The sequence below is a fragment of the Electrona antarctica genome, assembly GCF_951216825.1.
Source record: "Electrona antarctica genome assembly, chromosome: 14".
Lineage (NCBI taxonomy): Eukaryota > Metazoa > Chordata > Actinopteri > Myctophiformes > Myctophidae > Electrona > Electrona antarctica.
In genome coordinates, this window is record NC_136795.1 from 10,251,440 (window position 1) to 10,274,332 (window position 22,893).

General features: G+C 44.6%; 1 protein-coding gene across 1 annotated transcript in view; it reads right to left on the reverse strand.

The window, feature by feature from the left end:
- cpt1a2b (carnitine palmitoyltransferase 1A2b) overlaps positions 1-22,893 on the reverse strand; it is a 54,528-nt gene that overhangs the window by 26,293 nt on the left and 5,342 nt on the right. The window contains exons 2-10 of the mRNA XM_079519400.1: positions 17,863-18,005; positions 16,389-16,528; positions 9,714-9,891; positions 8,869-8,970; positions 8,520-8,657; positions 8,294-8,371; positions 5,131-5,238; positions 4,450-4,537; positions 3,263-3,458 (exon numbers count right to left, since the gene is read on the reverse strand). Of these exons, the coding sequence (XP_079375526.1) occupies positions 3,263-3,458; positions 4,450-4,537; positions 5,131-5,238; positions 8,294-8,371; positions 8,520-8,657; positions 8,869-8,970; positions 9,714-9,891; positions 16,389-16,528; positions 17,863-18,003 (1,169 nt within the window). The 5' untranslated portion in view covers positions 18,004-18,005. The remainder of the gene's footprint in view (positions 1-3,262; positions 3,459-4,449; positions 4,538-5,130; positions 5,239-8,293; positions 8,372-8,519; positions 8,658-8,868; positions 8,971-9,713; positions 9,892-16,388; positions 16,529-17,862; positions 18,006-22,893) is intronic.

Sequence of the window (22,893 nt, forward strand, 5' to 3'; positions counted from 1 at the left end):
GATCAAAACAGTACGATCTTCAATGATCTTGGGGGACACAGTAGAGGCCTGTATGTGTTTATTAAAAGCATGATCTCCCATGACAGGCTGCGCAGATTTTATATGGGTCTGGGCCGGGCCCCCAATAATCTCCTCTCCTTTCTCAGTTATTTTTTGGATCCTGCACCCGTTGCAGTTTGTGAATGTACGTGCACCTCTTGACCATTGCAGATTCTAACTACAATATTTGCCTCTGAGATGTAGTGGAGTAGAAGCAAAAGTACTGGAAATTGGAAATACTCAAGTAAAGTACAATTACCTCAAAATTGTACTTAAGTACAGTACTTAAGTAAATGCACTTAACACCACAGCTATTTATACACACGACAGTGTTAATGAATGTATCCGCGTGTGTAGATTCACACACAACTATCATGAACAAACACGCACACAAAAGGGCATAATAAGGGGTTAATAAATAGCATTAAGCATTGAGTGTAGTGTTTGACAGAGAGGGATAAAGGGAGTAAAACAAATCAGCTTGTTTCTATCGTTATTCCTAAATGATACAAAATCTGCTCAATACAAGGGCAAGCCTTAGGTAAACGAAAGATTACTTAAACAAATGCAATTCCAGAGATAAGTGCCATCAATCATATCAAGTAGTTCCCCTGGGGGTGCTAATCCAGACATGCGTACAAAATACAATTTAGTTTGGCCCGGGCGGCTGGCCTATCTGTCTGGGCACCTTGGCTGGTAATCCAGTCTGGCAGTGTGCCGTGGGTTCGACGCCCGATCCCGACGGCCTATACTGCGTGTCACCCCCCCCCCCCATCCCCCCCCAATTTCCTGTCAGCCTATTTTCATCTATCCCTCTATCAATAAAAAGAAAAAAGGCGAAAGCCAAAAAATAAATAAAAAACAAAAAAAGTTTGTATCTCCAGCATTCGGTGCCCAGGCGCCTCAGGCCCTCAGCCTTGCATACAAATATGATTTAGTCGAAAATGAGCTAGTCTTTGAAAAAAGTTTGAAAAACAGCAGATTAACAAGCTTGTAGATTGGCTATTTTTAATAGGGTGTAAGTGATACACCCTGAGCGGCAAATAGTAACGCTCGACGCTCAGGACGGAGATTAATCACAGGACGGAACTTTATTGATATCATAACCGAGTGCACCGCTCCACAGGCTGGGAGCGCCCGTTGGGCAACATTCGATGTCATTTCCGGTTGGGACGTCATCCAAAATGTCCCCCCCCCCCCCCCCCCCATTTTAGCGGATGAGATCGAAAATCTTGACGGACCATCGCGGTCCCGTCGCTAGTCACGTTAGAATTAATCATACCTCCCGTTGTTGTCGATCACCTCGGGGGTGTTTTGGCTACATAGCTACTTCAGCTACATCCAAGATGGCACCTGGTGCACCTTGAAATGTGCTCCGTTGCTGCAAATCGCTGGGCGCTCCGATTTAATGGTCCTAAATACCCCTGGGCGTTCGGGGGGTTAAGTAAAAAACAATATATATATTTTTTTGGGTAATTTTGTGTATTATGTATTGTCTTGTTTTGCGTATAAAGTAAATGTTCTGAAACAGGACCTTTGGTAAAATACGTTTTTTAATAATTTAGAAAAAGGTGAACTTTTTGACAGAATTTCGAACACAAACGGCATGTATTCACATCACGTGTTGGAAAAAAGTGTTGATATATGTGTTGATCTTGGAAGATTGTGTAAACCATTCCCAAATAATGACTTGATTTTTCAACTGACCATGTTTTATTTGGCCATTTTGTGTAGAAGACAAATGAGAACAGTTCTTTCACAATCATATGCTTGTTTCCTGTCTCTCTCCCCCTCTCTCACACACACACACACACACCCCATTCGATTCAGGCAGCTGGCTTTGACCCAGGATTGTGTAAGCAGAATATTATGTAGTGTTGATTTTGACAGCAAATTTTGCTTTCGTTTTAATCATAGGCTTTGAATACATTTTCATTTAGTTCTAGTCACATTTTTGTCAACTGAAATGTTTTAGTGTAAATATTATATGATAACTTTTAGTCGACTAAATCTACAGTTGATTTAGTCGACTAAAATGTATTTTGGCAGGCCTTGATGGTGTCGTAATGACTGATTTTAGACTTGGTTATGCAATAAAGCGTAAAATGACTTTTTTTTTTAGCTCTCTCTTCTCCACTATACAAGTCCCTCCTTAACATTTTGTCTCGGTTTTACTTCCTAGAAATGACAGATGCGTCTCTCTCTCTCTCTCTCTCTCTCTCTCTGTCCTACATGCATGTCAATGACATCATCAACACATGATGTGTTGCAGTTGCAGATCAAAGTGAGAAGTAAAAGTAGGAAGTGAGAGAGAGACAGAGAGGGAACCCTGCTTTTTTATTCATTTTGGTGTACCAACACTGCAATATCAACGTTTCATTCAAAAATATGTTTTTCCACACTTTGAGATTATCCTTGCTCCCTAGATGCCCCAAACTAAAATGAAACTAATCCATGTTTCTGTATTTTTTTAAAGGCAAAAGTTCCTAAAAGTCACATGGGGGGCAGGGGGACAGAGACACGCGTGAATTATTTTCCTGTCAAAACACAAACCGTACTGCATGATGACATACCTGTAAGTAAGCCCTTATGATTCTATGAAAACCTGTAAAACCTGTCAGTCTACATCTGACTTCAAACCTCAAACCCTTAGATCTCCATATATGGAGCTGACCTGTTCCGACATTCCATATGTTGATCCGACCACATCAAACCCTGTACACTCAAGACACGCTCCATATGGCCAGAATATATTCCATACAGTATGTTGATCTGACCCCCATGCCAAGGCGCCAGCGCCTGCCCAGCAATCTGCCGTCACCCAGGCGGATTTGTGCACGCGGTCGCTTCTCGCCCTCAGGGCGTCTTCCTGGCAGTATTAGTATAGTTACAGTATATGCATTTTGCACCCGATTATCATTAGGGAGACACTGTTGGGCTGCCATGTTATCCAACCCAAAATGACATTGGCAATAGCATTACTTGTTTTAAACTTAAACAGTACATTCAAATATGTATCAGAAAACATTTGAGGTGAAAAAACGGGCAATGAACGAGCCTCAGCCTGCACTGCTTGTGTCTCTCCTGGTGAGAGACAAACCGAAACTCAACGTGTGTCTGTTGTTCCCATAGCCCGAGGGGACAGCACAGGGCGGTCGGTTACTACAGGTCACATTTTAAATGTTACCGAGGGTACAAGCCAGACTCCTATCCCGTCCCGTACCTTTCTCCTGCGGTGAGGGCCCCCAGCTTCTCCTCCCCAGGCTGTGGGGGTGAGGGGTCGTCCAGGATCCTCTGGATCTGGTACTCGATCTCCCGGGGACAGAGCAGCCGGCCGGCGCTGTACACCCACAGGCGGAAGAAGCGTCCCTTGTGATACACCGCCACGAACTCACTGTCCTGCCAGTGCTGCAGTACATCTGGTGGGGAGACGGGGACCAGGGTGAGTGAGTGACAGAGAGTGATTTATGGTCACGGCCTTGATCCTCAGTAATCTTTAACTTTGAATATATTATTATTTCACAGCGAACGTTTTTAAACTCAAATGTTTGCTTCTGGGGGGGACGGGGTCCCTGGAACAACATAATTTCAGTAGGGGATCCGCGGCCAATTTCATGTAATTTTTTGGGGTCCTTCACATGAAAATACTTGAGAACCACTGATATAGAAACATAGGTATTTCTGAAAAACTCAAAAGTCAAATGAAGACATTTGTAGAATCCACCTCAGGTCTTAACCCATTCAGACCTGAGGACGCATCTGTGTCATATTATAGCTTTTAACCCATTTTGGGCGGGAACCCATTTTGGTGTTTTAACTAAGCATTATGTTATACTTTAGCTATTGAAAAATAGCAGATCTACAAGCTCATAGCGCGCCACCGAGTGGCGCGCTATGAGCTTGTAGATCTGCTATTTGTATCTGCTAACTTGTAGGTCTGCTATTTTTGAAAAATCGTAAAAATGCGGCACAAATCTTTGAATATATATTCTTTCAGAGCGAACGTTTTTTTTTATTTCGACGTCAGGCCTGAATGGGTTAAAGGGTATAATGGCATTTCGGAGGTTGTTGGCATGGAAACGTTTGGGAAGCCCTGCACTAAGCTGACCTGAATTGGACTCCGTTAGTTCTGTTGGGAGGAGTTCCATACGATATTACCATGGTGACAACTTGCTTCACAATGACCATTTTACAATGTTGTGTAGATGCACGTGCACACTTTGTGTGACTGCATGTGCACGTATACCTTTACAAATAATGGTTATTATTGCTCACACACGCTTACTGCATGTGCATATATATGGTGTGTGTGTGTGTGTGTGTGTGTGTGTGTGTGTGTGTGTGTGTGTGTGTGTGTGTGTGTGTGTGTGTGTGTGTGTGTGCGTGTGTGTGTGTGTGTGTGTGTGTTACCAGTCTCTTCTCCTGGCGTGCGCGTTGTGTTGAACATCCTCTCACACTGAGCAGCACATAGTGGGATGACCGTACCAGGTACACGAGACTGAGGAGAGGAGAGGAGAGGAGAGGAGAGGAGAGGAGAGCAGAGGAGAGGAGAGGAGAGGAGAGGAGAGGAGAGGAGAGGAGAGGAGAGGAGAGGAGAGGAGAGATGAAAGGGACGATCAATGAATAAACCTGTGCCTGGATGTGTGTTTCAGCTAAGTGGCCGTGTGCTTAGTGGCCGCCCTGAGACCGGGAGGTCGGGATAAATCCTCTGGTGGGCGATTCAAACCAAAGACTTAGCTCTGTGTCCATACAGCCCTAGAGCTATGAGCCCTCGCATGAAATGCACCACAGCCTCTCGACTTCTGCTAAAATGTAAAGAACGTTTTCGCTACTCACCAATACAAAGACGGTTTTGGTCATTAGAAAGACTACTTTCCCCGGTGGACGCACTCTGAGCCCCCCACCACACGTATAAAATGCACTTTTTGGGCAGAAAAGAAAAGGATTTTCTTTTCTCCGGTCGGCTGCCGCCTACGTTTGTGGGCGCTACCCAAACGTTTAGTTGCTCATTCCACGATTGTACAATCTTGTGTGTGTGTGTGTGTGTGTGTGTGTGTGTGTGTGTGTGTGTGTGTGTGTGTTCGTTCTTACGGGTTTCAGCTCCTCTCGGTTGACCTTGCGTCTGTAGAGCAGCAGGGCTGTGATGGTGTTGCCTGCCCTGGCAGCCTGAATGGAGGTGGGGGTGACGTACAAGAAGTCCTGACAGGGGGACAGAGACAATGTAGAGAGGGGAGGATGGGACAGGGGGAACATGGGGGGGGGGGGGGGGGGCAGGGGGACAGAGATAATGTAGAGAGGAGAGGATGGGACAGGGGGAACATGGGGGGGGGGGGCAGGGGGACAGAGACAATGTAGAGAGGAGAGGATGGGACAGGGGGAACATGGGGGGGGGGGGCAGGGGGACAGAGACAATGTAGAGAGGAGAGGATGGGACAGGGGGAACATGGGGGGGGGGGGCAGGGGGACAGAGACAATGTAGAGAGGAGAGGATGGGACAGGGGGAACATGGGGGGGGGGGACAGAGACAATGTAGAGAGGAGAGGATGGGACAGGGGGAACATGGGGGGGGGGACAAAGACAATGTAGAGAGGAGAGGATGGGACAGGGGGAACATGGGGGGGGACAGGGGGAACATGGGGGGGGGGGGGCAGGGGGACAGAGACAATGTAGAGAGGGGAGGATGGGACAGGGGGAACATGGGGGGGGGGGGGGCAGGGGGACAGAGATAATGTAGAGAGGAGAGGATGGGACAGGGGGAACATGGGGGGGGACAGGGGGACAGAGACAATGTAGAGAGGAGAGGATGGGACAGGGGGAACATGGGGGGGGACAGGGGGACAAAGACAATGTAGAGAGGAGAGGATGGGACAGGGGGAACATGGGGGGGGACAGGGGGAACATGGGGGGGGGGGCAGGGGGACAGAGACAATGTAGAGAGGAGAGGATGGGACAGGGGGAACATGGGGGGGGGGCAGGGGGAACATGGGGGGGGGGGCAGGGGGACAGAGACAATGTAGAGAGGAGAGGATGGGACAGGGGGAACATGGGGGGGGGGCAGGGGGACAGAGACAATGTAGAGAGGAGAGGATGGGACAGGGGGAACATGGGGGGGGGGGCAGGGGGACAGAGACAATGTAGAGAGGAGAGGATGGGACAGGGGGAACATGGGGGGGGGGCAGGGGGAACATGGGGGGGGGGGCAGGGGGACAGAGACAATGTAGAGAGGAGAGGATGGGACAGGGGGAACATGGGGGGGGGGCAGGGGGACAGAGACAATGTAGAGAGGAGAGGATGGGACAGGGGGAACATGGGGGGGGGGGCAGGGGGACAGAGACAATGTAGAGAGGAGAGGATGGGACAGGGGGAACATGGGGGGGGCAGGGGGACAGAGACAATGTAGAGAGGAGAGGATGGGACAGGGGGAACATGGGGGGGGGCAGGGGGACAGAGACAATGTAGAGAGGAGAGGATGGGACAGGGGGAACATGGGGGGGGGGGCAGGGGGACAGAGACAATGTAGAGAGGAGAGGATGGGACAGGGGGAACATGGGGGGGGACAGGGGGACAGAGACAATGTAGAGAGGAGAGGATGGGACAGGGGGAACATGGGGGGGGGCAGGGGGACAGAGACAATGTAGAGAGGAGAGGATGGTACAGGGGGAACATGGGGGGGGAGGGGGGGGACAATGTAGAGAGGAGAGGATGGGACAGGGGGAACATGGGGGGGAGGGGGGGGACAATGTAGAGAGGAGAGGATGGGACAGGGGGAACATGGGGGGGGGCAGGGGGACAGAGACAATGTAGAGAGGAGAGGATGGGACAGGGGGAACATGGGGGGGGCAGGGGGACAGAGACAATGTAGAGAGGAGAGGATGGGACAGGGGGAACATGGGGGGGGGCAGGGGGACAGAGACAATGTAGAGAGGAGAGGATGGGACAGGGGGAACATGGGGGGGGGGACAGAGACAATGTAGAGAGGAGAGGATGGGACAGGGGGAACATGGGGGGGGGCAGGGGGACAGAGACAATGTAGAGAGGAGAGGATGGGACAGGGGGAACATGGGGGGGGGGGGGCAGGGGGACAGAGACAATGTAGAGAGGAGAGGATGGGACAGGGGGAACATGGGGGGGGGCAGGGGGACAGAGACAATGTAGAGAGGAGAGGATGGGACAGGGGGAACATGGGGGGGGGCAGGGGGACAGAGACAATGTAGAGAGGAGAGGATGGGACAGGGGGAACATGGGGGGGGGCAGGGGGACAGAGACAATGTGGAGAGGATGGGACAGGGGGAACATGGGGGGGGGCAGGGGGACAGAGACAATGTAGAGAGGAGAGGATGGGACAGGGGGAACATGGGGGGGGGCAGGGGGACAGAGACAATGTAGAGAGGAGGATGGGACAGGGGGAACATGGGGGGGGGGGGCAGGGGGACAGAGACAATGTAGAGAGGAGAGGATGGGACAGGGGGAACATGGGGGGGGGGGCAGGGGGACAGAGACAATGTAGAGAGGAGAGGAACAGAGAAGAGAGACATGAAGAGAGACATGAACAGAGCAGTGAGGGAGAGAACATTTACAAGTAATGGGTATAGTATGTTCCTAATCTAGTAGTAGTAGTTCAGTCAGGACAACTCATGAATGGATAGAATATATTTTTATAAAAAAATAAAATTAGCAATATATTTATTATGGTTTGGCGATGAATTGGATCTGCTTTTATGTACTCTGATTAAGCGCATCTCCCAACCATGGAGACTCGGCGAATCCCCCTGTACATAAACAGCAGCTCCAAAACAACAGGTGCGGTAGCTGGGTGAGCAGCAGTGTTTAAGCAAGACAGCAGTGGTGAATGCAGCGGCAGCAGCATTGCAGCAGCAAAGCAAGCAGTGCAAACTTCCAGATTAAATAGAGCGGTCTGAGAATGAAATGAGTGTGTGATTGGATGAGTGGATGTGGAAGTGGAGTTGAGGCGGCCGGCTGCCAGCAGCTGCACTGAGTTTCCTGACTGAACTTACTCTGCGCACGTCTGTGACAGGCGCAGCGCTCATCATTACTACTAGTACGTAGTTACAGTACCATGCCATAGTAGGAGCAATAGTTGTAATAATAGTAGTAGTTACCATGCCATAGTAGGAGCAATAGTTGTAATAATAGTAGTAGTTACCATGCCATAGTAGGAGCAATAGTTGTAATAATAGTAGTAGTTACCATGCCATAGTAGGAGAAATAGTTGTAATAGTAGCAGTATAGTTACCATGCCATAGTAGTTACTGTTGACCATGATGGGACCTCTGCCTCTCAGGTAGATGTACTCCTCCCACCAATCACTCACCTGAACCAAACAAACATGTAGAGGTCTATAGTTATATAGTTAGTGTGTATTTGTGTGGTTTTGTGTAGTTATGTGTGTACAGTATATATATATATATATATATGCATTTGTGTGGTTGTGTACTGTATATATATATATATCGACTCACATAGTTGGTGGCCCACAGTGCTTTGAGTTTGAGGTAGCGTTGGAGGCGGTTCCCCAGGTTTGCCTCAAATTGAGTGGCCAGCGCAGCCATCCGTTCATATCCTGGCTCAGTCAGCAGGGGGCGTACGGACTCTAGATACTGAGAGACACACAGGGGGACCAATTATATTAGTTGTTGATTGTTAAAAGCATGTCGTAAAAGTAAAATATGTTATGTTGTGAGACTTGTTATTATGAGAAAAAGTAGTCATATGCCCATGCATTTTGCACCAGCGCGCGCGCGCAGTCATATGCCCATGCATTTTGCACCAATCCTGCGTGCGTGCGTGTGTGCGTGCGTGCGTGCTCACCCTTGTCAATGTGTCCTTGATGGCAGGGACAGGTAGATGAGGTAGAGATGTCTGGTAACTGTACAACATTGGTTTCCTGCCCGACAGCAGCCTCAACAAAGTCTGAGACACACAGAGAGAGAGAGAGAGAGAGAGAACTTGTTTTTTGTATAGGGCCTATGCATGTACATCATACGTGTACAATGACTGTAAGGGGCATTCGAACTAGTGCTGCACAATGAATCGAAACAAGATACACCTTTGCGATCACATTTCTAATTATTCTTTCAATTATTAATAATAAATTAATAATTGCCTTATGTTTTACTTTAAGAGAGGTTTAAGTCAAGCACTTTGATGTTGTCTGTTTAAAGCCACAGTAGTTGGCTCCAGGTGTCACAGTCGAGCAGGAATCGTGCCACACCAATTCAAATTGAGCACTACAACAGAAACCATAGGTCATTTTAGCCTCAGTCAACAGGAGCGGGGATAGATTTTGCCATGATAAAAGAAAAAAACACCACATGCAACCTCTTTATAATGGTATGGGTTGATACCATTTAGCTTAATGGTTGGTGCATACATACAATTACTGGTCAAAGAAGCATTTGAACCATCCTGACTGACACAGACACACACACAGTCACACACACACAGTCACACACACACAGTCACACACACACACACACACACACACACACACACACACACACACACACACACACACACACACACACACACACACACACACACACACACACACACACACACACACACACACACACACACACACACACACACACACACACACACACACACACACACACACACACACACACACACACACACACACACACACGACTTACCACCCAGACTTTGGTAGTGTTGGACACGCGGCCGTGCAGCTCAAACATCCAGCGATGGTAGGAGAGGAGCAGCTTGAGGCAGAAGCGCAGCGTGAGGATGAGAGAGAGCCACAAGATGGTGCTAAAGAGCAGCGCAGACAGCATGGTCTGACCCTGGGCACTCAGAGTCGCATGGAGACTGGAAGAGAGAGGGAGTTAGAGAGAGTTAGGGAGAGCATGGTCTGACCCTGGGCACTCAGAGTGGCATGGAGACTGGAAGAGAGAGGGAGTTAGGAAGAGAGGAGAGTGACAGAGAGAGGGAGTTAGGAAGAGAGGAGAGTGACAGAGAGAGGGAGTTAGGAAGAGAGAGGGAGTTAGGAAGAGAGAGGGAGTTAGGAAGAGAGAGGGAGTTAGGAAGAGAGAGGGAGTTAGGAAGAGAGGAGAGTGACAGAGAGAGGGAGTTAGGAAGAGAGGAGAGTGACAGAGAGAGGGAGTTAGGAAGAGAGAGGGAGTTAGGAAGAGAGAGGGAGTTAGGAAGAGAGGAGAGTGACAGAGAGAGGTAGTTAGGAAGAGAGGAGAGTGACAGAGAGAGGGAGTTAGGAAGAGAGAGGGAGTTAGGAAGAGAGGAGAGTGACAGAGAGAGGGAGTTAGGAAGAGAGGAGAGTGACAGAGAGAGGGAGTTAGGAAGAGAGAGGGAGTTAGGAAGAGAGGAGAGTGACAGAGAGAGGGAGTTAGGAAGAGAGGAGAGTGACAGAGAGAGGGAGTTAGGAAGAGAGAGGGAGTTAGGAAGAGAGAGGGAGTTAGGAAGAGAGAGGGAGTTAGGAAGAGAGGAGAGTTTAGTTTAGTTTAGTTTAGTTTATTTAGGATCCCCATTAGCTGTTGCACCTGGCAACAGCTATTCTTCCTGGGGTCCTCACAGAATAATATACATACAAAAAAACATTACACCATTACAGATATCACAAAAGAAAAGAAAGAAAACAAAAACAAAACAAAAAAAATACATTAAAGCATAACTACGGTTAGTGCATTCACTCTAGATTACATTAACTGGTATATTGACATAAACAGAATTACAATTTCGCCATAAGAAAATCCTTCAGTCTTTTCTTAAAGTGCCTTTTACCCTTAATTTCTGTGATGCATACTGGTAGAGAGTTCCAGAAAGTCATTGCCCTGCCCTGTATTCTTCATTGCATCAGTTCTTGGCTTAGGCACTGTAAATCGACCCATTGCAACATGTCTGGTATTATGTCTCTGTCTATCACTGGTATAATGAATATTTTTATACAAGCATTTTGGTTTTTTATTTGAAGAGGGAGTTAGGAAGAGAGGAGAGTGACAGAGAGAGAAAGAGGGGAGAAGTCCTGACGTCACTCGCTGGTTCATGGACGTTTTTCTCTATGGAGAATAACATGGGGTCATCTTAACCCATTTTGGGCGGGAACCCCTTTTGGTGTTAGCATTATGTTTATGCTTTAGCAGCTATTGAAGATATTGTAGATATTGCAGATCTACAAGCTCATAGCGCGCCACCGAGTGGCGCGCTACGAGCTTGTAGGTCTGCTATTTTTGAAAAATCAAAGAACGACTGACATAGAAACATAGCTTTTTCAGAAGACTGTCAGGATGTAGAAGACATTTTTAGAATCTGATAGTCAGGTCAAAATCGTCTCATATAATAGTGGTCCAAAAAGAAACTAACTGCCTCGGCGATATTGTCGGGGAGGCGTCTCTCGTTTACGACAGTCAGTCAGCCTGTTTCTAGCGAAAATGTAACTAATTCAGCAGCAGTGACATTAGCGTTTTCTCTCAGTCAGTTGATTCTTCATATCCATATACAGTAATGTTATACAAGTAAAACGGCCGGGATGATTTGCTTATTGTTCAATCACAGTTCTTATATGAGGCGATCTAAAATCCCCCTATGGGAATTACAATGCAAATAAAAAGTACATGAACCCGTGGAACTTAGCACCCTCTACCGATATTTGACTTCGGTGCGCTATTGCCTGGCCCTGTATCTCAAATGGTCAGATAAATATTTGATTAAGGAATATAATATGCCTTTTGTATTCTTTCTGTATAACAGCAAGATGTAGATTTTTATCTTAGACATTGAGGGAAATTAAGTATCTCAAGATATAAAAAAATGAACCGGTTAAGCCATTTTGGGCGGGAAACCCTTTTGGTGTTTTAAACATTATGTTATAATTTAGCTATTGAAAAATAGCAGATCTACAAGCTCGTAGCGCGCCACCGAGTGGCGCGCTACGAGCTTGTAGGTCTGCTATTTTTGGAAAATCGTAAAAATATTTATTTCAGAAAACTGGAGGATTTAGAAGATTTTTTTTTAATTTCGAGGTCAGGCCTAAATGGTTTAATAGATCGATAAGGTTATCAAAACATATTATCAATAATGAAATAATCAATAATTCCCATCCCTAAAAGCCAAACAGTATAAATTAGCATTTACCAGTGTCCAAAACAGCTGTCTCAACTATCTCACACCACTGTATAGATAATGCATAAATAATGTACTTGAATTTTAACTAAATTATCTAAAACACAAGGCCCTGGATAGAAAGACACTTCGATGGAGACATAGTGACATCTGTTGGCCACATGGGAAATTGCATCTGAAATTACCGACCTACATACTTCTCTATGTACACAGTAGTGTACAAGAACGTAAGTACTTATCAGGGTGGGGTAATTAAGGTGTGTGTGTGTGTGTGTGTGTGTGTGTATATATATATATATATATATATATATATATATATATATATATATATATATATATATATATATATATATGTGTGTGTGTGTGTGTGTGTGTGTGTGTGTGTGTGTGTGTGTGTGTGTGTGTGTGTGTGTGTGTGTGTGTGTGTGTTCATGCAAATAAATGGGACAAATTAAACAGTGAGTGTGAGTGACAGGAGGCCTGCAGCTGTGGGGGAGAGGTCAAGTGGGTCAACCTAACAACGCACAACGCAACTAAATCAAGAACTGTAATGTGCACTCACCAGTGTTGATTTTGACAGCAAATTTTGATTTTAGTTTTAGTCATAGTCTCTTGAATAGTTTTCATTTAGTTTTAGTCACATTTTAGTCACCTGGAATGTTTTGGTGTTAGTCTAGTTTTTAGTCGACTAAAATGTAATGTATTTTGGCAAAGTCGTGTAGGGATTTATCACTTCCAGCTATTCTTAGTACACCGCTTGGCCGCCCCCCTGCCTGATTCAATAACTAACCCGGTGGTGCGTCATACGCTGAGAGTGTGGGCCCAGTTCAGGAAAACTTATAATTATAGAGACCTCTCCCTGGTCAGTCGTGTTGCTTCCAAGTTCCAACCACCTTTTTGTTCCATCAATGCAAGACATGACCTTTCAGAGTTGGCATGGAAAGGGCATCAAATGGTTTAAAGACCTGTTTATAGAGGGGAGCTTTGCATCCTTTGATCAAATTTCAAAGAAATATAGTCTACCTAGACCACACTTCTACAGATTTTTGCAGGCCCGACATTATGTGAGCTCTATACTACCTGACTTCCCTAATAAGCCTGATGCTAACCCTATTGATGGATTTCTGTCTTTTGACCCGACGATTAAGGGCGCCATTTCAATATTATATGATATCATTTCAAATTCGAGGCCAGCGCCCTTAGATAAGATAAAGGCCGACTGGGAACATGATCTGGGCCTCACACTGTCTGATGAAGTTTGGGATTCTGTTTTTTCTTCTATACATAGGTCTTCTCTTTGTGCACGACATTGCTTAGTGCAGTTTAAAATAGTCCATAGAGCTCATATGTCTAAGGCTAGACTGGCTAGTATTTATCTTGACGTTACTCCTACCTGTGACAAGTGCAAGAGCGGTGATGCAACTTTGATCCATCAGTATTGGATGTGTCCTAAATTACAACCATTTTGGGGGAATGTGTTCGATACTCTATCCAACATTCTACATCAAAATCTAGACCCAGATCCCTTAGTGGCTCTCCTTGGCACTGCTGGAAGGGATGACCTTCCTCTAACACGCATAGAGTGTCGTATGGTCGACTTTGCCTTGTTGCTCGCTAGGCGTGCCATTCTGCTCAAATGGAAGGATGCTGCCCCGCCCGTGCTCCGTCAGTGGCTTCGTGATATAATGTCCTGTCTCGAGTTGGAGATGTTAAGGTTTTCAATTGCCGGCTCTGAAAAAAAGTTTTACAAGACCTGGGGCCCGTTTATGACATTCTACCACAACACACAAACTGCATAGTGTGCCGTGCCTATGCCTCGGCCAACGCCAAACCACAGCGGAAACAAAATCTGCTCTGCTATGAAAAATCTGCATTTTATTTTATTATATTTTTAATTTTTGTAATTATGTATGCATGTATTTTGTGTATGTGTGTATATATATATTTATTTTATTTTCCGACTATCCTTGGGATTGTGGGTGGGGGGAGGGTGGGATAGGGGATTGAGTTTTATTTTTATATTTTATATGTCTGTTTAATACTTGCCCCTGGGCTACTGTCAAAAACCTGAATAAAAAGATTTTGAAAAGAAATGTATTTTGGCTGGCCTTGATGCCGTCGTAATGAAAAATTAAAATAGCCGATCTACAAGCTCACAACACGTCTCGCTGCAACGCTTTGTGAGCTTGTAGATCGGCTATTTTCATTATGCAACCAAGTGTAAAATGACTTATACTGGATCTCTTGTCCACTAGTCCCTTTTTAGCCTAGTTTTTATTTGTTGACGAAATTGTTAATATATTTAGTCTTAGATTTAGTCATCATAGCTTAGTTTTCCTCTTTGAAAAAAGGTTTTTTGTCATAGTATTAGTCGACAAAATCAACACTGGAACTCACTTATTTCTTTATCAACCGTTTTCCTTTATATGTTCTACCAAAACCTTTTTTTTTAATACCAAAACTTTGTTCACCATGAGATTCAAACGTATTCAAATCCAGATCTCCCACGTGTGGTATTGGAAAGGGGAAACAGGTGTATGCGTCAGGCTGAATGACATTCATTGAACACCCTTTGGTCCCCCCCAGGAAACCCGATCCAGGTCATAGAGACACACGGGGACTACAAATTTCACGCCCCCAAATGAGACAGCGTCCCCACTTCTGGTCCGTTGGCACGGATACTGCAGGCCCATAGAAGTCCATTGAAATTCAACTGTAGTTAGCCTACTTTTAAAATAATATGAAATGAACTGAAGACTATATTGATTTGAATAAAAATATGTTTCCAAATGTATGAAGTGTCTTTGTCAACATATTGTTGTTTTCTCAATAGAGGATGTATTTCACATTTAATTTACCACTTGAATGAGTTACCCATAATGTTAACGGAGCAAAGGGGAGACGGCAGACAGAGAACCTGTCGCTTTTAAGGGACGTCACTGCCTTTACGAGGCTACGAGCGCCGACTTTGAAGAGTGGAATTCTCAATATACATCTCGATCCCGACTGACTTTGTTATTCATGTCTATATTTTGAACATGTCACGGGCTTACTATATATGTTCTACCTACCACGGAGCTCCGACGGTGTGTTTTACCGCTGTCAACTTGTTGTATAATTAACTTTGCTGAATAGTTGCATGGGAAAATAACCCAGCTAAATGGAGGGGTGACATCCAGACATTTTCAACTACCTAGTGAATTCTCCAGATGAGTATTAATAATAGTCTTGCAAGAAGCTGTTTAGATCATTTTCAACAAATACATATCATATAAAACGAAATACAACAAATATATCTGGGTATTGAAAACCTCAAGGGATGCAACCGTGACGTATATACCGTGACTTGAGATTTACAATGCTAGCACTTTTCACAAACTGATGGAGTATATTATAGTACATTGTAGGATGTATATTGAGATGGCAGGTATGTGACATTGAAAAGGACAAATCAAACATATGGGACACTTTATTAGAACACAAATAAAATCGCTATAGCCTCAGTAATGAACCAGTGAAATTAGGGTATTTCATGATGCCTCTCATAGGGATTGCATTGGCAGCTGCAGTACACAGTTGAAACGGACCAGAAGTGGGGCCGCTGTCTCATTTGGGGGCGTGAAATTTGTAGTCCCTGTGTGTCTCTATGGCACCAATGTACTGTAACACCCAAGGTTTGAACCTGGAAACCAAACATTCTCAAACTCTGACCTGACATTTTCGGGCCGGGGCTAAAATGGATGCTAATCAGTAGGGCCGGGCCTCAGGCTCCATAAAAAAAAAAAAGAAAAAACAAGAACAAAAAAATGATATATGTTCTCAAATTTTGCCCAAACCCGACCCAGCCCGACCCGATGTTTTAGGGCCGGGTCGGGCCTAAAATCTATGCTAATTAGCCGGGACTCGGGCCTGATCAGTTAGGGCCGGGCCTTAATTTTCAGGCCCGTTGAGGACTCTACTATGTACCACCTAACAATAGCTGGCATGACAAAGAGCAAAGCCAAAAACCTTGCCAAATAGTACTGCTCTGTTTTAGGCTTTTAGAGGCCATTTGTCTGTGTGAAGGAGAAGGTACCATGTGTATCCTTAGGTGCCCATGAACTTTCAACCTCGTAAATAATTTTGTTCCCTTTAAAACAAATTGAATTTTGCGGATTCAAATAAAGAAACTAAAAAGGGTGTGTGTGTGAGTGCGTGCATGTGTGCGTGCATGCGTGCGTGCGTGCGCATACCTCAGAGGCAGGTGCTGCTGTATCTTCTCAATGAGCCCCATGCTGGGGTCTGAGCGCATGTACATGGTTGCTAGGATCGCTATGACGACAAAGAGCCAGGAGGAGGGGCTAGCAGGGTACACGCCCTTAATCACCCGGTTCTGTTAACGCACAAAAACCAAACAAAAAGAAATGTGGTCAAGTATTGATGTGGTACCATTAGGAAAGATAACAGGCTGTATGACTGAACCATTTGAAAATTGTGGGAGGCAACAGTCTCCTCCCGAGCCTAAGCCTGATGTGACTGTCAGTCACTTCCACTGTAAATTAAAGTTAAATGTTAAATAAATGTTAAATATAAAACCTGTCGGGGGGGAAAAAGGCACGGAGGTACTTCCTTGGCCGACACATACTTTATTCACACGTCTACTCTATGCCATGTTTCACCAAAGAAGTGAGAGAAAAAAAAGTGAATGAGAAAGAACACATGTCAGTACATGTTAGGGCAGCCTTCACGTACACAGAAGGGAATTCTAACCTTGTCATTTATGTCTTTGGCTGGAGCCGTCATCCCATGCACAAACCACTCAAAGATGTCACAACCGTTCCTCTGCTCATGCACAGCACAGCACACACACAAATATCACCGTTTTTCTTACTGAGATTCGCAGAACACAGCCACAACTCACAACAAGTGATATTCCATTCACAAATAGAGAGTATATTATTGTCACTGGAAAATACTAGAACCATGAAAGGCAATTAGGGGTTCAGTGTCTTGCTCAAGGACACTTCGACACTAACTCCGGGGGAGCCAGACACGATCGTGTTCACTTGCAGTTGTAGGCTACAAGATAGTCGATGAGATAAAATAATTAGAAAAAGAAGAATTTTGACATACTGTATCCCCTTATTTTACCTTCATCTTTCTGTTCTTACATTGCGAGGACATCTGGTCCTCACAGAGATAGAAGTACACACACTTAAAGTGACCAGTAAGACGCCTGAGGGCGAGAAGCGACCTCGCCCTAAAGGGCGAGCTTCTCTGGGCGAGCGCTGGTGCTTTTGCATGGGGGGGTCAGATCAACATAATGTAATGAATTCTGTACTGGCCATATATGGAGTGTGTCTTGAGTGTACCAGGTGAGGTCAGAACGGGTCAGCTCCATATATGGAGATCAAAGGGTGACAGCGGGGGCAGTGTCTTGAGTATACAGGGTTTGATGAGTGCCCAGGCCGGGCCTTAATATTCAGGCCTGTTGAGAACGTAAATATTGATGACATCAGGGATCTCCATATATGGGCTTAATTGTGACAGCAGGTCGCATTTACTATGACATCAGGGATCTTCATCACTGATGACGTGACGTGATGTCACGGCACCATGGGCTTTCCCCATGTATGGGGATTTTGAGTGATACACTGACGGACAGGAAACGCACAATTCCATAGTTAACTGCAACCTTTGGTCGCAATCACCCACTCTCAGTCGTACCCTCATGCGGCTGCAACGTTTCTTCCAGGAGCGGAGACCAGACTGGCAGATCTGGTTGAGAGCCTGGTAGGACAACTGTAGGTCCATGCCTTCAGGGGTTATGGTGAACTGGAACGCCACCGCCTGGTGGGCCTCTGCCATCACTATAGAGAAAACACACACACACACACTTAGGGAAACAGCCAGAACAGGAGCTCTCTGAAACGCTATAAAGATGTAATAAACTCATAATGTGAAAGAAAAGTATCTCTGGTGGACTAAATATGTTGGAAAGTGGATTTCTAAGGAAGCAATTTCTGCCCCACCCCAACCTTTTGTGAAGTAGGATGACAAACATGAGACAATGAACCAAACACACATCAAGAAGTGGTAACAGAATGGCAAAATCAGGCTAGAATTGAGGTTTTGGAATGTCCTGCCCGGAGCCTTAGATATAGACAGAGTTACGCAAACTGCGTTCATTTCATGGGGCCAGTCCAATGGCGGCTCCTCTACATAGACTTCTAATGAGAATGGGGACAACCAACTGGGACAAGTCCTGGACCGGATGTAGGCATTGGACTCAGGCAACAGCCCAGCCCAGCGTTAATGATCTTAAAACCCTTTATTTTAGATTGTTTTGTAGTAATCATACAACATAAACATTAATGAGACTTTAGTTGTTACTGTACAATACTTTAAACCAGTTGTCATGTTGCACACATGCTTAAAATAGCTCTTATTTGCGCCAACCCTCGTTGAAAACAATGCATTTCCAACTCCAGCTTGTCTCAGTTCAGGCTGCATGAACAGCGCTCGAGCGCTCGGTTTCTGCCCCCTCAACATCGCAACTCTTCTATTAGATGGCTCTGGTCCTGCCCAAAGTCCTGACCTAAACCCCATCGAGAACATGTAGACAGTGCTGAAGAAACAAGTCCATGTCAGAAAGCCAACACATTTACCTGAACTGCACTGAGAAGAGGTCAAAGATTCAAACAGAAGCTTGCAAACATTTGCAGATTAGACACCTTTTTGGCTACCAAAAGCGCCAAGATGACACGTAACCAAATATTAGCATTGCTGTATCCATGCATATTTTGACCCAGCAGTTTTGGTCACATTTTCAAAAGACCCATACTAAATTCATGAAGCCAAACTTCAAGATTAGTATCTTTTGTAACAAAGTTTGTGCTCAGTAAAAGTCAAGACAGCCATGACAGATAATACATGTTCTTTACGTATGTTCTTTATGTATGTAAACTTTGGACTACAACTGTACATTGGGGGAAAAACGGAAAAAATTACCCGTTCTAAATTTAGAAAGATACAATTAAATAATGTTATTGATGGTCTGACTGACGCGGATAGGATCTGTCCTGATGAGACCACGCAAATACGAGCACATCACACCCGTCCTCCACTCACTGCACCCATCTCCCCCAGGCTGAATAATATACAATATCCCTGTTAACCCGTCAATGCATCCACTGCAACACTCCCTCCTACCTCAAGGAACTCTTCACACCACCAACCTCCGCTCTAGAAACACCAATCTTCTCCTTCTGCTCACCCACCCCGACTATGACTATGAACCACATGAGCAGAGCAATATTTTTTAGTAAATGCATTTTTTAGCTAAACTGGATTTAGTAAACCTATTTTCAAGAGTCTAGATTGTTTAAGTAGTCTTTCTTGAGGACATATATATAACAAATTGTGTTATATATCACTATATCACAACAACCTTGAACCTATAAAGTTCAAGTTGTGGCGGGCGGGAGGCCAGATTATGCCCATAATATCCCCATATATGGACATGCTGCAACATGGTGTTTGTGTGTGTGTGTGTGTGTGTGTGTGTGTGTGTGTGTGTGTGTGTGTGTGTGTGTGGTGTCGGACCAGTGCTCGATCAGTAAGAGGGATACACAGTAGAGGTAGAGAGGGAGATGGGGAGAGAGAGAAGGCTAGAGAGCTGGGTACTGGCGGAGATCCCAGTCAGTTTCTCACCCTTAACCTCCAAAGAGGTATTAGACAAAACAACATGGAATCAACACACGTTCGTTTGATGATTATTTCAGAAATGTACTCATACCAGGCAGAATAATACACAGGAGATGTTAAGATTATGTCAATCCGTTTTATGCCCTACTTCTAGTTACAATTATGTTTGTGCCTAATCATACTATATGTGGATTTATACAATCATACCATAACGAACAGAGACAGATGTTACCAACATTGATTACCGCAGAGCTCATAATGAATTATCAGCCCTGGACTCATCCTAGAGAATGAGTCAAGTTCACCAACAACATCCATAGTATTATAGTCTCTTAGTGCCGCCACTCGGCCAATCACAAGTTTTCCTCAGATGGTCTGATCCACCGTGTGGTCGTCATCTCCCGGTCATCCTCTGTCATGTGTGAGTGTTGTGTACGTGTTTTATTAAGTCAGCTTGTGTGTGTGTGTGTGTGTGTGTGTGAATCATCCGGTCCCATTGTTTGCTCAGTTCGGTCCAGTCGAGGTGACTTTGACCTGTGAGGGAACCTGCCTGTGTTCCTGTTTGTGTATGTGGGTGCACGTGCTGAGAGGATGACGCTGGAGCGGGCCTGTGTGTTTACCTATTAAATATCATTTTCTCCTATATTTACCTATTCACTCTATATATAAGGTAATAATTCCATAATAGCTTTAGTGGTAAATATATATATATCCATTAGGTGCATATACTGATTTTCCAGGAATCATAATCTCTTCCAGTACCCAAACATGAACACACTGATTGACAATTTTATAAGTGATAGTGTGACTGTGACATGTTTTCCACTTAAAGATAGACAATCACTGAAATGTTTAATTATATAAATCAATAAACTTAACTGCCTAATTGTATTGGAGCATATTGATTATTTCAGTATGCCATAGAATAGAAAAACTCACATGGGGAAACTATTTTGAGTTTGTTGACATTTGCTTTTGCAGCAAGGCTGACAATTGCTAAACTGGTCTCATCAGCATTGCCAGGGAAGTCAGCGCATGTTGTTGTTCAACTGTTTCCCATCATGACATGTTCTGTTGTCATTTTGATTCAATAACCACCATATTCAGTTGTTACATTTCTCCTAAATTAGAGTTTCTCTCTTTCTGTGTCAACAATCCCCCATCTCTGTCTTTGGCAGTGGGGCGCTCACTGTTTTTCTTGCCTATGCAGGTTTCCTCCTTTTTAGCCAAAGTCCAAATAACACGAAATAATACTAATAAACAGTACAGTAAAACCCTCTCCGTCTCATATTCAGCACAGGAAACTGTACCGTCTGTCAGGTACTATTCAACCTGGGGCGTTGCCTGCATGGATATTATCCATCTGTACTTTTTCATTCTCAACATCTCCTCTCTTCTCCACACGCTAAATTGAATGTCAATGTGATGTTACTATGCTATATGAGAAATGTGAGTACACAGTAAAATCCTCAATTCAACATTTGTAACAGTGTATATTTCCAACGCAAAGCACCAACGAAGCCAGATGTATGGAGAACCATGATGACTGGAAGGGGCATGGAGGGCTCGTCTGAGGACGACCTAGAGAGTAGATTTCCAAATGGACCCGGTTACATTTGTACACTCTCAGAGTTAAATTAACACTCAGGATGGATTTTTACTGTGTATTTTTACAGAACAAGGGTGGAGGACAGGTGGATAAAAATACATTCTGGGATTTGATTTCTCCTCATTTTGATAAAGAATATCATCGGTCATCTTTCACTACAGAGCTACAATACTGTAGCTGTAACGGTCTGTTCTTAGAATCTTCTAGCATGCTGCATGAGTTCATTTTCATGTCTTCATTTATCAAATCAATAATCAATATAATAACTATATGAAATTAACGTCTAGAAATACAGCAACAAAGTGAAATGTAATTGATTACGTACAGTGGAAATTTGTCCAATGATGAACACAGCTACTGCACATGATATTAATCAATCAATACTTTGTCAGACCCAGGGAGATCCATATCACAGATAAAATACATACATCATAAATGTAAAAATATTAAGACTAAGAGGACATAAATCTTAGGTTATGATTGGACAACCACCCCAGAACAGATACTAGGGAATTGTTGGGTCCTCCTAACTCTGTTGTGTGACAATTAACAGCATTCAATCAAGACTGATTAAACAAACTATGGATGGACATGCGAGCGAGTATGAAAAGTAGGTCATCATATAATCCCAGAGATGTTTCTGTGCGTGCGTGTGCGTGCGTGTGCGTACATTTATGAGCGGCAGCGGTGGCCGAACGGATTGCGGAGCGGTCTTGATACCGGAAGGTCGCCAGTTCGAATCAGCGGTCCGACACGTTAAAATGACCACCGCTGAAGTGCCCTTGAGCAAGGCATTGCATTTAGGCATTTAGTGCCGCGTTCGACATTATTGATCACAATCTTTTGCTTGACAAACTTTCATGTTATGGTTTTACCTTATCTGCACTAAGGTGGATAAAAAGCTATTTATCCAGCAGATCACAGAGAGTATACTATAATGGGAGTCTCTCAGACACTAAACATATTCACTGTGGAATTCCACAAGGAAGTTGCTTAGGTCCTTTGTTGTTCACTATATTTACAAATGACATGCCACTGGTCTTAGACAGGGCCAATATAGCCATGTATTCTGATGACAAATATGTCTGCCACTAATGTGGAAGATCTGTCTGTAGCTCTCAACAAGGAACTACAGAACATATCAGAGTGGGTGGTGAACAATAGGATGGTCCTGAACATCTCAAAGACTAAATCCATTGTATTTGGATCACAGCATATGCTCAAGTCAAAACCCAAATTGAATCTGTATCTGAGCGATTTAGCAATTGAGCAGGTAGATGAAACAAAACTACTTGGGGTTACATTAGACAGTCTTTACATTGTATTTCAGACTTTTTTATTTTATACATGAATGTTGAGTACTGGTGTTGTTGTTTTGTCCTGGGTCTGTTTTGTAATTGTTATGTATCTGTTGTTTGTCCTGTCTCAAACTTCAATAAAAA